Source organism: Glycine soja, chromosome 3 (assembly GCF_004193775.1).
Source record: "Glycine soja cultivar W05 chromosome 3, ASM419377v2, whole genome shotgun sequence".
Taxonomy (NCBI): domain Eukaryota; kingdom Viridiplantae; phylum Streptophyta; class Magnoliopsida; order Fabales; family Fabaceae; genus Glycine; species Glycine soja.
In genome coordinates, this window is record NC_041004.1 from 14,861,573 (window position 1) to 14,877,125 (window position 15,553).

The following is a 15,553-nucleotide window of genomic DNA, read 5'->3' on the forward strand; positions in this document are numbered from 1 at the left end:
CAATCAGAGATTACTCGTCTTGCACGTTGGTGGGGGTGCCGTAAAACAACGAGTAAAGTTCAAAACAAATAAGTTTCAAAATTAAAAAATAAGTTTCAAAATAAAAAAAAAATAAAAAGGCATTTGATTGACTGTGTTTTCAAGTAAAAATATAGACGTTCATGTGACTTCATTTTATCATTCCAGAAAGTTTGTCTTCTTAGAGAAGCGAGTTGTCAAGAATAGGATGTTGGACAAATGGCCTCAGTTACCTTAAGAAAAATGGGGGTTGAATTAAGATGCAAAGACTATTCCCCAATTGAACTATCACTCTTTCTTTTTGAATTAACAATGCACCCTTAACATGAATTACTCAAAAGACAAATCAAAATAAACTTCTTTAAAGCAAAAGATAAATAGCAATAAAAGAAGTTTAAAGGAAGAGAGGAATGCAAACTTGATTTATACTGGTTCGGCCACTTCCCGCGCCTACGTCCAGTCCTCAAGAAACCCACTTGAGATTTTCCACTCTCTTTGTAAAACTCCTTTTACAAAGTCTGAACCACACAGGGACAACCCTTCCCTTGTGTTCAAGAATCCTCTACAATAAGAGACTCTCAGTCTCTTAATCCCTTTTCAGAAGTAAGAAGAAGAGAAGAAGAAATCTCTCTTAAAAGGGATAGATTGTACAATGAAGACCAATCAAAATTCCTTATTGAATATGCAAGTGGTTGACCAAGGAATCTTTTTGAGAGGATAAGACAATTCAGTTCAGAAAAACTCTTAATCTTTTGAGAGGATAAACTTTGTGGGCAATGAAAACTCTCTTTAAATTCGTGTTTCCAAGTCACCTTTGATGGCCATTCATAAACCATTTGAATAGATGTGACTCTTGGAAATTATTTTCTGAAAATCTCCTCTGGTAATCGATTACAAGACTTGTGTAATAGATCACAGGCTTTAAAATTTGAATAAATTGCTGGTAATCAATTACCATCCATGTGTAATCGATTACACATTATAAATTTTGAATTCAAATTTCTAGTGACTGTTATAAACATTTTCAGCTGCTGGTAATCGATTACCGGAGAGCAAATCTCAATTTGAAATGATAGAATTCTTTGGTCAAACCTTTTGTTTTTTCAATTTGGAAACTTCTTCCAAAAGATTCTAGAAATCAACTTGATCATATATCTTGACTTTCTTGGATTCTTGTCTTGAATAAAACTTAGAAGCACTTGATCCTTTAGCATCATCAAGACATCAAAACATCTTGCTTCTACATAGGAGTCATTTGACTTAATCCATCAGCTGAAAAATCCTTCAACTATTTCTCGTCCTTGGAAAATTCTTTTTGCAAGAATCAACTGCGTCTTTCATTCTTCCTCACTACGAGGTTGTGAAAACAAGACAACAATTGGTACCTCTAAGCCCTACGCTGGGGCAATGAAAGGCCCCATGCATAAACCTCAAACGAACCTAGGGGCAGATTAGAAGTTCTCACTCAATAGGTTCCCAACTACAAGGTCATGACGAAAGACAACGATTGGTACCTCAAAGCCTTACACTGGGGCAATGAGGGGCACCGTGCATGAGCCTCAAGTGAACATAGGGGCCGATCAAAAGTTCTCACCCATCGATGTTTTTAACAAAAAAAAAGGGACAAACCCTAGGATTTCAATGGATTGATTAAACATCAAACGACTCCATTGCTGTCACTCCAAAATGGTCAAGTGACTAAATCAAAAAGAACATACACTCTGAGGGAGTTCCCGGAGAGATTTGCAAAAAGATAGGATGAGGTTGCATGAATTATCACCTTTTTCAAAAGGGCAGTCAATCTGTGTTTTCCAAAAAAAAAAAAAATCAAATCAAAATCAAAATCACAAAATAGGGAAAGAATGCCATGAACATTGTACAACTTTCCATTACATTGCATTGTTTCATATAAAGTCCGCATTTACCCAAATTTCACAACAAAGGTTGCATACATTTGCATCCCTCAAAATCATGTTAACTGCATAGATTCCCTACATCTAAATGTCCAAATCTTTTGAATTTGGGATGACTGGCTCTCTCGATGAGTCGATCTCTTGCTTTCTCATAAGGGTGGACCCTTGGGTACTAGTTACCCTCACCGTTGAGAGGACTACACGTCCTCGCCTTGAGAGGACTACACGTCCTCTCCATCGGAGGGCTGCACGCCCTCACCTCCAGAGGACTACATGTCCTCTCCTTGAGTGGGCTACACGTCCTCACCTTGGGTACTAGTACCCTCACCTTAAGAGGGCTACACGCCCTCGCCATCAGAGGACTGCATGTCCTCACCTTCGTAGGGCTACACGCCCTCACCTTTAGAGGAATACACGTCCTCGCCAACAGAGGGCTGCACGCCCTCACCTTGAGAGGACTACACGTCCTCGCCAACAAAGGGCTGCATTCCCTCACCTTGAAGAGGACTACACATCCTCGCCAACAGAGGGCTGCACGCCCTCACCTCCAAAGGACTACACATCCTCGCCTTGAGAGGGCTGCACGCCCTCACCTTTAGAGGGCTACGTGTCCTCATTTTCAGTGTGCTCCACATCCACACCTTAAGAGGATTTAAGGTCCTCTGCCCTTAAATGCTTAACCAAGACTTGCACTCCCGGTTAAGGGACCAGTAGTTTCCTTTTAACGGTTCCGGGGCCACCCCCTGATATTGGAGGAGGGCCAACTGTGCAAGCACAACCAGAAAGGGAGGCTATCACACAGCTACTATGCATACCGGGGCAAGATTTCACCCGTGCCGCTGCAAAGAGACGAGTGCGGATCATGTGCACCAACATGACCACTCTTACACAGATATAGATGACATTGCTACTTAGCAACATTCTGCCCAGCGACCGCAATGCCAATCTCCCCCTGCAAAAGTATCAGTTGGTCTGTGTCGTCCCGACATGGGTAAGTATGCATATGGTTCAACTGATTTCTGATACCATCTATTGTTTGCAGGGATCGCACCCACAAAGACACCCAGTGGACCTGAAGAAGTCCAACAGGGCCCTGGGGTTTCCAGCTCTGGTTACGGGCCTCTGTCGGCCCTACAGGGCGCCCGTTCCCCCCAGCAAGTTCATGTCATCGTGGCATAGGTAAGTATGCACCTCCCCCAACTGATTTCTGATGTCATCTATTGTTTGCAGGGATTGTGCCCGCAAGACACCTAGTGGACCCGAAGAAGGCCAACAGGGTCTTGGAGTTGCCAGCTCTAAATACGGGTCTCTGTCAGTTCTAGGGAGTGCCTGTTGCCCCCAGCAAGGTCATCAGGCCCCCTACCAATCGAGCTTTCATCAAGGAGTACTGCGCCCCCAGGCAGGTGCAGTGCGAAACACCACATCAGCATTGGGATGGCCGGTAGTGGGCAATAGACACACCACCACCACCTCTAGAGTTCACCTCAGCTCATCCATAAAAAGGTTAGAGCGTTGCCTACGACACATGGCCGACCCATAGGCGACCAAGTCCAAAGCCAAAGGTAAGCAAAGTACTAGATCAGTGACCGACAAGTCATAAGGCGTCCAGCTCAAGACGTTAAAGAAGCGCTACTAGGAGGCAACCTAGTACCTTTTAAATTTATGCCTGCTATTTGATCACTTTTTATAGTAGGACGCACCTAGTTGCTCATGATCCTGGGAATTTAAATAAAACAAGCGCAAGCTCGGAAGGTAGTCATACCTTACAAAACATATATATGTATGTTTAGGTAGTGAAAATACCTTAGATATGCATGTATGTAAACAAAAAAACACTTCACAAAATATATATATATGTATGTTTAGGTAGAAAAATACCTTAGATATGCATGTATGTAAACAAAAAACACTTCACAAAATATATATATGTATGTTTAGGTAGAAAAATACCTTAGATATGCATGTATGTAAACAAAAAATACTTCACAAAATATATATGTATGTTTAGGTAGAAAGATACCTTGGATATGCATGTATATAGCAAAAATACCTTACAAAACATATATATGTATGTTTAGGTAGCAAGATACCTTGGATATGCATGTATATAGCAAAATACCTCATGAAAAAAAAAAGAAGAAAAAAAAACAAACAAGAAAAAGAAATAAACAAATAAAAAAAAGAAAAAAAAGAGAGGAAAAAGAAAATAAAAATAAGTTGTCTAGCTGAAAAACCGACATGCTTTTGAAAAGAGATGACTTCCAACTTTTCTTTGAAAAAATTCACTGATCATAACTAGTTTTTGGAAAAAATGTGTATACACTTGAAGGGTGAATGCTGTGAAGTTTTCCCGAACGCTCGAAATAGACTCGGATGAATGCACAAATTGATAAAAGAACATATTTTGGAAACATTGGGTTGATTTAAAATAGAGGAAATAAATCCTGAGCCCTAGCATCACATGACCATAAAAGTTTGACACTTGAGTGTCCACATAGGTGCATGCATGACCAGTTTTGCATGAAGTTTCCAAATCATCATTTTTGCATTTGTGTCATGGAAATAATGTGGGGCATCCCTTTTATCCTTGAACCAAACCAAACCCTGACATGTACCATGCCTAGCCATTCTACAAGTCTTGAGCCAAGATCCTGACTCACCATAAACCTTGACCCAGGGTGAGAATGTCAATCCTTACCCTCGAAAGCAAAAAAGAATAGAAGGGAAATTTCCAATCAAAGAAAAAGAGAAGGAAAATTTCCAATCAAAGGAAAAAAGGAAACAAGGAAATTCCCAATCAAAGAGAGGGAGAAAGAAAAAAGAAAAGAAAGAAAAGTCCCAACCAAAGAATGGGAGAAAGTAAAGAAAAAAAAAAAGAAGAAAGCTCCTGGTCAAAGAAACCAGAAGAAATGTGCAGAGAGGTCTTTAGACCGGACAATATCTGAACAATACAGAATTGTCACCAAATGAACAAAAAGAAGGAAAGGAAACCATGACCTAAAATGGTCTTCTCCCTTTAATTGCCAACCAAAATCAGTGCGCTAGCGACTTTTTCGCCCCACACTAAACAAAAACAGAAAAGGAAAAGCCAACAAAAAATCAAAAGCCAAAAACACACAAAAGCCGAAAAACCCATCAAGAAAACCCATTCCCAAGGGAAGTCCTATTGATCCATGATCACGCATGTAATTTTTGATTTGATAAGAAATAATTTGCAAAGTCAAGTCATGACATATCTATGGTTCGGAATTAGGATGAAACACCTACCTGTGCGAGATTGATACACTTTGAGTGATTTTCTTCTATTTTTGTCGGACCCAGTGTTTCCTCTAAATGTTCATTTAGAAACGAAATGCTAACATCCAAAATCTCAGTTAAGGTTATGGGGGATTTCATCAGCAGACTCTCCTTCCTCGGTAAACGCATTGTTTTTCACTCAAAAAAGCATATGCTGCTCTAAATCGGTTGGAATATTTGTCTCTTTGCTAAAGCATGCTTGCATTTTAGTGGAGAAAACACCGAGACTTTTTCAAGTCTCACAAGTTATCCAGAACTACGTAGGTCTGAGTTCCTCATTGGAGGATACGTAGGAGCAAGAGCCTCGCTTTTGTCGACCACACCGCCTTTTGTTGCCATGACCCAAGAGCTGGTAGCCCGCGGAGACACCTTACGGTTATCCGCACCCTTGTGTCATCCAGAGGCGGCGGGCCCGATGATACGCGGAGATACCTTACGGTTATCCGCACCCTTTTGTCATCCAAAGGCGGCGGGCCCGATGACAAGCAGAGACAAAATTTGGTCATTCTACACCCTTGTGTCATCCAGAGGCGGCGGGCCCGATGATACGCGGAGATACCTTACGGTTATCCGCACCCTTTTGTCATCCAGAGGCGGCGGGCCCGATGATACGCGGAGATACCTTACGGTTATCCGCACCCTTTTGTCATCCAGAGGCGGCGAGCCCGATGACAAGCAGAGACAAAATTTGGTAATTCTGCACCCTTGTGTCATCCAGAGGCGGCGGGCCCGATGATACGCGGAGATACCTTACGGTTATCCGCACCCTTGTGTCATCCAGAGGCGACGGGCCCGATGATACGCGGAAATACCCGAGTGGTTATCCGTATAAACATTCTTTTGCTATCTATAAGACAGAACGCTTGATAGCATGCAGAGACTGACATAGTCTTCTGCACCTTTTGTTCCTCCGGGAACAACAAGTCATTTACATGCGGAAATTTTATGGTCACCCGCGACTCTCGTTAACCGAGAGGAGCGAAATTAGTGTCATGCACTAATTTTCGTCCGGGGACCTTTGCTTGATGACATGCGACCTTTCTTTGGTCCTTGTGAGGTGCTTGGCACCCATCATTAGGCAATTTGTGAAATTCCGGGAACGACAAGTCATGGTCACCCGCGACTCTCGTCAACCGAGAGGAGCGAAATTAGTGTCATACACTAATTTTCGTCCGGGGACCTTTGCTTGATGACATGCGACCTTTCTTTGGTCCTTGTGAGGTGCTTGGCACCCATCATTAGGCAATTTGCGAAATTCCGGGAACGACAAGTCATGGTCACCCGCGACTCTCGTCAACCGAGAGGAGTGAAATTAGTGTCATACACTAATTTTCGTCCGGGGACCTTTGCTTGATGACATGCGACCTTTCTTTGGTCCTTGTGAGGTGCTTGGCACCCATCATTAGGCAATTTGACCTTTCTTTTGTCTTTTTTGCAAAGTATGTTTTTATTGAACAAAAGGTCATTTAAGGTGTTGGACCATTAAACGGTCTTTTGATTTTGAAAGATGAGAAACGTTAAGGCGTTGGACCATTAACGATCTCTTGTTTTTGAAAGGAGAGAAACGTTAAGGCATTGGACCATTAATGATCTCTTGTTTTTGAAAGGAGAGAAACGTTAAGGCATTGGACCATTAACGATCTCTTGGGGTGGTCGACAAAAGCGGGGCTTTTGCTCCTACGTATCCTCAATTGCGATGAGGAAATCAGACCTACGTAGTTCTTGCTTATCAAGTGATTCTCTTTTTGCTTAAGAGGTGATCATTTTAAGGCGTTGGACCTTAAAAATGACCCATTTTACTTAGTGAAAAATTGAAATGACAAACTTCAAAAGCCTATTTTTGTGGACGAGCTTGACTGGGCGAGTTGATTTTAGCCTTAGTTTCACTTTAGTTATTAATCAATTCGATTAAGAATGAGAAATCCCAAAGAGAAAACGTCCGATTGATTTTCCGCTTCATTTGGCTAAAAGATGTTTTTTTTATTATTATATTATTTTTTACCTCTTTTTGATTTCCAACGTGGTTACGGCACGACCGAACAGTCGGAATTTATTTTAACCGAAGTAAACAGATAATACAATTCAAACGTTCGGTGGAAATTGATTTTATTTTTAAGTTAAACGAGAAATGACTTAAGTAAAATGGCTTAAGCACGTCAACAGGGGGTATAAAAAGTAAACAAAGCGAGAATAAAAATGCACGAAACACAATGTGGACCACTACGGGTACATAGAATGAATTGAAAAGCTTGGTTCGAGGTACTTACCCGTTGAAGATCGAAGAACGATGAAGAACGAATGAAGAACGTCGAAGAACGGTCGAAACCTTCGCGAAATTCTTCACGGAAAACGTTACGGAAATGTTTCGGAAGCGCCTCGGCTTAGATTTTCTTCCCGGAAACAATTTTTCTAAGCAAATTCGAAAGAGAGAGAAGTGCCTAAGGGGCTGAACCCTTTTCTTCTTCACTTCCTCCCCTATTTATAGCAAAATAAGGGAGGTGGTTGCTGCCCAGCTCGACCAGGCGAGCTCAGCTCGCCCAGGCGAGCCAGGTTGCTTCCTCCAGAAGCAACAGCCTTCTGGAGGAATATTCTGGAGGGCCCAAGTGGGCCTGGGTGCTATTTGCACCCCCATTTTTACTAAGTACACCCCCCTCTGCTTTTTTTGGTGATTCTTTTTTCGTAAAGTTACGGAAACTTACGAATTTCGTAACAATACTTGTTTTCTTTCCGTAATGTTACGGAACCTTGCGGATTACATAATCATCCCCTTTTTGACTTACGGAATGTTACGGAACCTCACTTAATTATGCAACGATGCTTCCATTTGATTTCCGGTGTGTCACGGAAACTTACGGATTGTGCATCAATATTTTTTTGGTTTTTCGGCATGTCCTGGAATTTCACAAATTGCCTAATGATGGATGCCAAGCACCTCACAAGGACCAAAGAAAGGTCGCATGTCATCAAGCAAAGGTCCCCGGACGAAATTAGGGTATGACAGTTGTACGATACAAATTGGGTTCACACATGTTTAGCACATTTGTATAAAGATATGTGTAGGACAATTATTCCACAATCCAAAAAATAGGAGGATGTACATTGTTGTTGCAGTCTTAGGCTTGGTATCACATGTCATTCATTCAACCAAAGGTTGAGTGTCAGCCATCATATCCACTTATAATTAGGTAAATAAAAATTTCTCTCTTGAACAAAGACCATTTTTCGCAAAGTATTTGACACTAAGATATTACATATTTTACTGGATGGAGTGGCAAAGAACTATGATTTTCTAGAATTGCACGTGGTGATGTTATAAGCTACAGGTCAAGATTCAACAACATGCATAACGAGGGGGTTCAACCATTTATTTTTGTTTTATTTATTCAATCACCAATTACATTGTTTTACAAATTATTAACCCAGATTATTTTTTCAATTCCCTTAAATTTCTTATAAAGGGTTTGAGTCAATTTTGCCAAAACATGCATTGAAGGATTCAAAAGTTTGGAGTGCTTTTGTTGCTTTAATTTATTTCTCGGTGGTAGTATGACATCAACCCAATAGAGTCAAACTCCAATTTGAACATTGGCAAGACATACAACAACCACCGCATAATCTTGACAAACTCCATCAAATTGACATGAGAGGACATAATGACACAAAGTGGGTAGAGGAGCATGAATAGTGGCTTGCAATTTGGAAGGAAAGACATAAATATTAATAAGCCAACTTATTCAAGGACATCTTAAACATATGAGTCAATTCATGAACTGGTATCAAACAAATTCAAAAGTTTTCCTAACATGGTTTGCAACTCATCCATACGTTGCTGACACATCTCACTCAACTCTAGAGATAGAAACTAAACAACATCCTCCTTTACATTGCAATACACCTCCCCCACAAATCTCACTAGTTGTTGCCAACATGCAAGATGAAGAACTATAACCACCTCCTCAATCATATGAGTTCAATCCACAACAACATCATCAAGATTATGGGTACAATCTACTGTCCTTCAATGATAGCATAAAAAAATTTATGAACAATCTCATAGGTACAAATCTCCAAACATTAGAATCTGCTTACGCTTACATGCAAAGTATGCTCATTCCTTCGTTTGTATCCTTTCACCAAACTATTGCTAGAAGTTCTTCAACAAATCAAGCAAATTATAATGAGTTCGTCCATGAAGAGCAATTTGTTGCTCCCGATGAACAACTTCAATCACAAGAACATGAACGAGTTCGTCGACAGCTGACAAGAAATAAACAACCTCCCATATTTGAACTAATGGACACAGGTGACATTAAACATTTTAAAATATTGTATACTATGAATGACAATTTCTCCTTGTTAATTGATTGAACACTGAACACTGCATATATTGATTGAGCACTGCATTTTTCTGAGACAAATTGATTGAACATTGTTTTTTTCTGAAACAAATTGACTGAACACTCTTTTGGGAATACGCAGATCAACCATAATAAATATAGACACAATTTAAATCGATTTCAGTTGTTGGTATGAGTCACGAGAGAATAGTAGACCATTTAATATAAATAACACTAGGGGTTAGATGTAACTCAACACCTATGCTTGATATTCACCATATTTCTTAAACCATGTAGAGTGTATCCACTGTTGTGTATTTCGATGGTGACATGATTTCATCATCTGAAAAGGACCATGTTTGAATGTCCTAGTGGTCTTAAAGTCATCACTAAGAACATGTCGCTTGGTGCCTTAAGGAAAATAATTATAGACACCATCAAAGATTGTATAATTTTACTTGATCTTTTTTATTGTCAACCAATTTACATAGGTGATGGTTGAGTTGAATACAAGTGTATGGAGCTTAAACACACCGATGATGTAGGAAAATGTTTTTTGTCTTTTAAAAATTTAGTAGTAAAGGTCTTATTAAGTTGAATGTAACTTTTGGGCAATCTCCAGATGAAATCCTTGCCCTATTGCACAAACCAAGAAAACCAAGGAAACCAAGAACGTTGATGAAATCATTGCTCCAATGTATGATGAATCTATGTAGTCATTGTGCAAACTAGTTGTTATTACTTTTTCAAAATAAACTTACAATTTATCATTGGAATTTTGTGATTACTTTTTTTTTTTAAGATTCTTTACTTTAATCATGTTAGTATGAGGATTATAATATTTATCTAAGCCTTTTTTTCTTCTTCTTCAATCATGCAAAATAGCATTACATCCATAATTTTTTTCAAATGAAAATAAAATGAAAAATAAATAAAACTATTGTATGATCGAAATTTTTCTAGAGAGGATTTCCATTTACTTTTCATTTCCATTTTTTAAAAAAAATTAATCTTTCTAAAAATTAAAATTAATTTTTTATTAATAAAATTTATATCTAACCCATAATTTATATTTATGGCACTATACTAACATTCCATCGATCAAATTTCATAAATATGAATAAAATAGCGTAAAAAGTCACCTCCATGAAAATTTAAAAGGAATTAACTAATTCCCATAACTAATCTTTTGTTAAATATATAAATCATAAAATTGAAAATTAAAAGAATAAACAAAAATATTCTTAAAAAATAAAATTAAATATTTTAAAAACTAAAATAAATAAATATACATTTAAAAAATGGTCAATTGAGAAATCGATTTCCCAATGTTAAAAAATAAGATGGTGTGAAATCGGTTTGGGGATCACACATCTCTTCAAGAATAGTAATTTGTATCAGTTTGCTAAATAATCTATGGGTTGTATCATTTGGGTATTTTTTTTTTTTTTGGTATTTATGAGATAAGAAAAAACTCTAGTAATTAGTATGCCATATTAGAGGGCGCGGGAACTGCATTCTGAGTAGTATCCATCTAGCTTGTGTTGGGTAAGTCGGCAGCCCTACCTTTATAGCTAGTTGCTCCTTGTGCTGTTATATTGGGTAGCGCTATTTTGCTTTGCTTTGAGGGACAAATGTATTTTCTGACTTAGTTCTATTACCTCTTGTGTTTAAAATAATATTATATATATATATATATATATATATATATATATATATATAATACATTAAACTCTTCAACTTCTTAAATTTAATTTCATATATGTTGATTTCAAATTTCAACTTCCCAACAATTTGAGCATTCAGTTTTTATCAAAATATTAAAAGAACCTTCATTATTTTTTATGACTTTGACATTGAGAATAATTTTCCCACCTTAAATCAAAGAAAAAAAAAAGAGATGAAAAGTGGTACTGTGATACTAGATGACTGAATAGATAATATGAAACTAATATAGTTAAATTAGTATGAACGTGATATAATGGAAATAAGGCTTCAACTATTTAGTTTTTTTTTTTAAATAGAAGAACAACTATTACATTAGCAAAATCTAGCTATTTATATATATAGAAGCAAATCTAGTATGTAATAACATAGAGATCAAATGAATTTTTAATTAGGCCATACTTGATAGGACGATGATTGTATTCTCTCCTTTTATATTTTTTTTATGGATCTTCTTTTATAAATGTTCAATAGTAGTTTGAACTTTTGGGGTCTCATTCGGATGAATTTATTTATTGAGAAAATCATGTATCAAGATTGTAGGTCAATTTAGATAAATATGTGGTGATGAAAATTATGTAGTTAAAATTTATGGCCTAATTTTCTCATCCCGGCCATAAAATAAACTTTTTTATATTATTCAAATAATGTAATAGAACATACTATTTTTAATAAAAATATTTTTAAAATTTTATATAATTATGTATAAGGAGTCCTTTTTTTTATTGTTTCTTGTTTTGCCCCAGCCCCAAAAATATTAAGAGATTCTGACTAAACCGCGCCGGAAACATACATGATATATTTAGCTGATTGTGAGGCAAGGATTGAAGTTACTGGTCTGAACGAGATTTAGGTTCCAGTTTAATTGCTTTGGGTCTATTTCCTTTACATTGTAAGATTCATTAGATTAATGAAACAACAAAAGCAATAATTAACAAAAAAAACGAAAAAAGGAAAAAACAAGCACGCAATGGGAAAGAAAAATTATAAAATCACACTTGCCCGCACCTGCTATGAATTAAAATGTAACCGCGTGAGTGTTAGTGTCTCATTTGAACAAGCAAATCAGACCATAGGAAAGAAATCGTGCTCTTGTAGTAAGTACCTGTTGGAGCATTTGAGGCATATATTAATGAGAACTAATAGTGATTGGAGATGAGTTTGGTTAAACTGTTCTCATGAATATTGAAGAATGACGAACATAGACGCTCAGATGCAACTGGAAATTTTCCTTCAGTGGGAAATTTCTCATGGCTCATTTCAGACGGCTTTTTTGGTCACAAATTCCCACGGATAATTTCGGACGGAATTTCCATCAAAAATCTCCCATGGATCATTTCTAACATATTTGTTGGTCGCAAATTTTTCATGGATCATTTTAGACGGATTTTTTCGTCACAAATTTCCGTAAGAAAATATTTTTTTTGTAAATAATTTATTATTTCTATTGTTTTTTGTTTTTTTATCATTAATAATTTAGCAATCATTTTATACATTTATATTATTTACCATGAATATTTGAATTAATAATACTTATAATTGAGGAAATAGTGAAATTGATGAATCCAAGACAGAGAGTAAAATAAATCATTAAGTTAAATTGAAAACAAATGTAAAAAAAAAAAAAACACAATGTAAAATGTCAATGTCGATTGTCAATGGTAATTTTGTACTGCTAAGTCAGTGCGACTGAAAGATCCTTGCGTATGTTGTATGAAGCTATCATTTCCGCATTTGTAAGTACAAGCAAGGTCTCCAGTACCATACAGGCGTCCCTTACGCTTTGGTCCTACAGCTGCAACCCAACACCGACTCCTAAGTCTTTGTTCTTTAGCAGAGTCTAAGGGAGTGAGTTGGGATTCACCAATACTTGATGCAGCATCAGACCTAGCTTGAGATAGTCTAACCTCAAATTCTTTCGGTAATTCATAAACAATAATTATTCCATAAATATAATAAACATTTTAAAGAATAAAAAAATATGCAAGATAATGGCCTTACATGTGTTCGTCTAGATCTATCATCTACAAATTGACCAGTAATCCTTTCGTAAATGAGTTTGCTAAAAGACCTCTTCTACATATACAAATCGACCAAGCTCCTCTGACTATTAACAAACGTTAAAAAATAAACATTAAGTGGTAAATTAAACAAGTATAAACAACTATGTATTATAATTCTAATGTACATACCAAGCGAATGGCATGATCCTGCAAACTGATAGAACCACCTGTGTGCATATACCCACCCTTTTCAGACGCCCAATTTTTTTTTTGCCTGTGCACACTTGGAACGATACTCAAGTGCATTCCAATGTGATAACAGATCGTTCCAAACATGATCTCCAATCCAATATGGCTTTTTATTTTCATTTTGGGCATCCCTAAACATCTCAGAAAGTCTATGAGAAGCTTTCGAGTTAAAAGCTTTTTTTTTATTTCATTCTCTTCCTCGGGTCTCCAAACCAATTTTCTCTAAAGTATAACAAAGTAATGAAATTCTACACAATTAGAAAAATACAATTTTTACAATTTTAGTAAAAATAAAAAACTAGCATTACTATCCATTTCAACCTTTGAATTAATTCATTAACAGAAGAATAATTTACCTTTAAACACTGGAAAAAAGTTTCTGATGATATTTTGGATTCGCTCCCCATGTAGGCCAAGGCTTTCCAAATTGTTGCCTAATTGACAAAGTGACAGCCTTTGCCGCGACCTTAGATGGATGAAACCTAAATATAAAAAATAATTAATCAAAATAGTAAAACTTTTGCTCCATTAATTAGCATAACCTTAGGACGATCATTAGGGGGGGGGGGTCTTCCATCGCCAAATTTATAACATCTTCATCTATAGGCATGTTGCCCATAGGCGGGGATGGGGAAGGTGTGGATATAGGTATTGGGGATGGTCCACGTGCATCAACGGAGGATGGAGATGGTGTGGATGCAGGTATCGGAGATGGTCCATGTGCATTAACATGAGATGAAGATGGTCTAGCTTCAGTCGGAGGTGGAGATGGTGTAGGTGCAACATCGGGAGACCTAACTGGGATAGACACAGAAGATGGGGATGGGGTAGATGATGTTAGACTATCTTGAGGTGGTAATAGTCTAACCATGTATCATCTTTTCTTCGTAGTTGTCCGTTTCTTACTTGAGTCATGTGACGGGGGTCGAGGAGGGTCAATGCCACTTGATAACACATCTTTATATAGAAAAATAATATTATATCATAAATACTCTAATAAAATATTGGGATCCATGGAAATTAGATAGCTAAAAAACTTCCATATGACAACAAAAATAAAATACACTAACAAAGTTTTGAAGTTTTAGAAGAAAACAAACATGTCACTAATAACAAACACTATAACTGACTAACAAAGATCAATGTTTAATCCTCTTCAGAATTGTAAACTTCAAAGTCATCATCTTCTAATTCCCCTTCATTGTCTTGTTCAATATTGTTTGATTCTTCATTCAAATTAGTTGATTCTTCTTCATTTGTCAACAAATTAGCAGGGTTTACTTCTTCAACACCACCTCTTAAATCTTGCAATCCAGAAATACTTTCAACTTCAATGACTTTGTTGACATGTGACATTTCCTCAACTTGGTAAGGCACATCATCTTGTACATGATTAGATTCTATGTAACCCCATGGTTTCGTTTTAATTGCTACACACCAACCATGTTTGTCCCTTCTTGTTGCTGGATATGGCACATAATACACTTGCCTTACATTATGTGCACTGATGAATGGGTCAAACAAATTATAGCTTTTATCCATTCAAATTTCCACTATGACATATTTAGGATCTACCCTTGTTCCTTTACTCGTTGGGTCAAACCAGTGACAATTAAATAATACTACTCGCTTAGGATAGGTTGTAGTGTTATACTCAAGCTCATATATGTGTTGAGTGACCCCATAAAAATCATCTACGGCTCCTTCTATAAGGCCCTTTACGTGAACCCCACTATTTATCATTTTCTTCCCTTCACTCCATGCTTGAATATGGAATTTGTACCCATTGACAAAGTATGTGTGCAATTCTTTAACGTAACTCATGAGACCATACAATAAATCCTTTATGTTGGACCTTGTGGCCTCAATAACTTAAGAGGGATAGGCTTAGAATGTAGAAGAAGAAGCAATCAATTTAATAATGTTCATTAAACATGCAAGACATAAATTGATTGCAACAAAATAAATAAGATAAGGGAAGAGAGAATGCAAACACAGTTTTATACTGGTT

At 37.2% G+C, this 15,553-nt stretch overlaps 1 protein-coding gene across 1 annotated transcript; it reads right to left on the bottom strand.

The window, feature by feature from the left end:
* Window positions 1–14,074: 14,074 nt before the first annotated feature.
* Window positions 14,075–14,413, bottom strand: LOC114404982 (vegetative cell wall protein gp1-like). Its single transcript, XM_028367689.1, has one exon. The coding sequence runs from the start codon at window positions 14,411–14,413 to the stop codon at window positions 14,075–14,077; it is 339 nt and encodes a 112-aa protein (XP_028223490.1).
* Window positions 14,414–15,553: the final 1,140 nt, after the last annotated feature.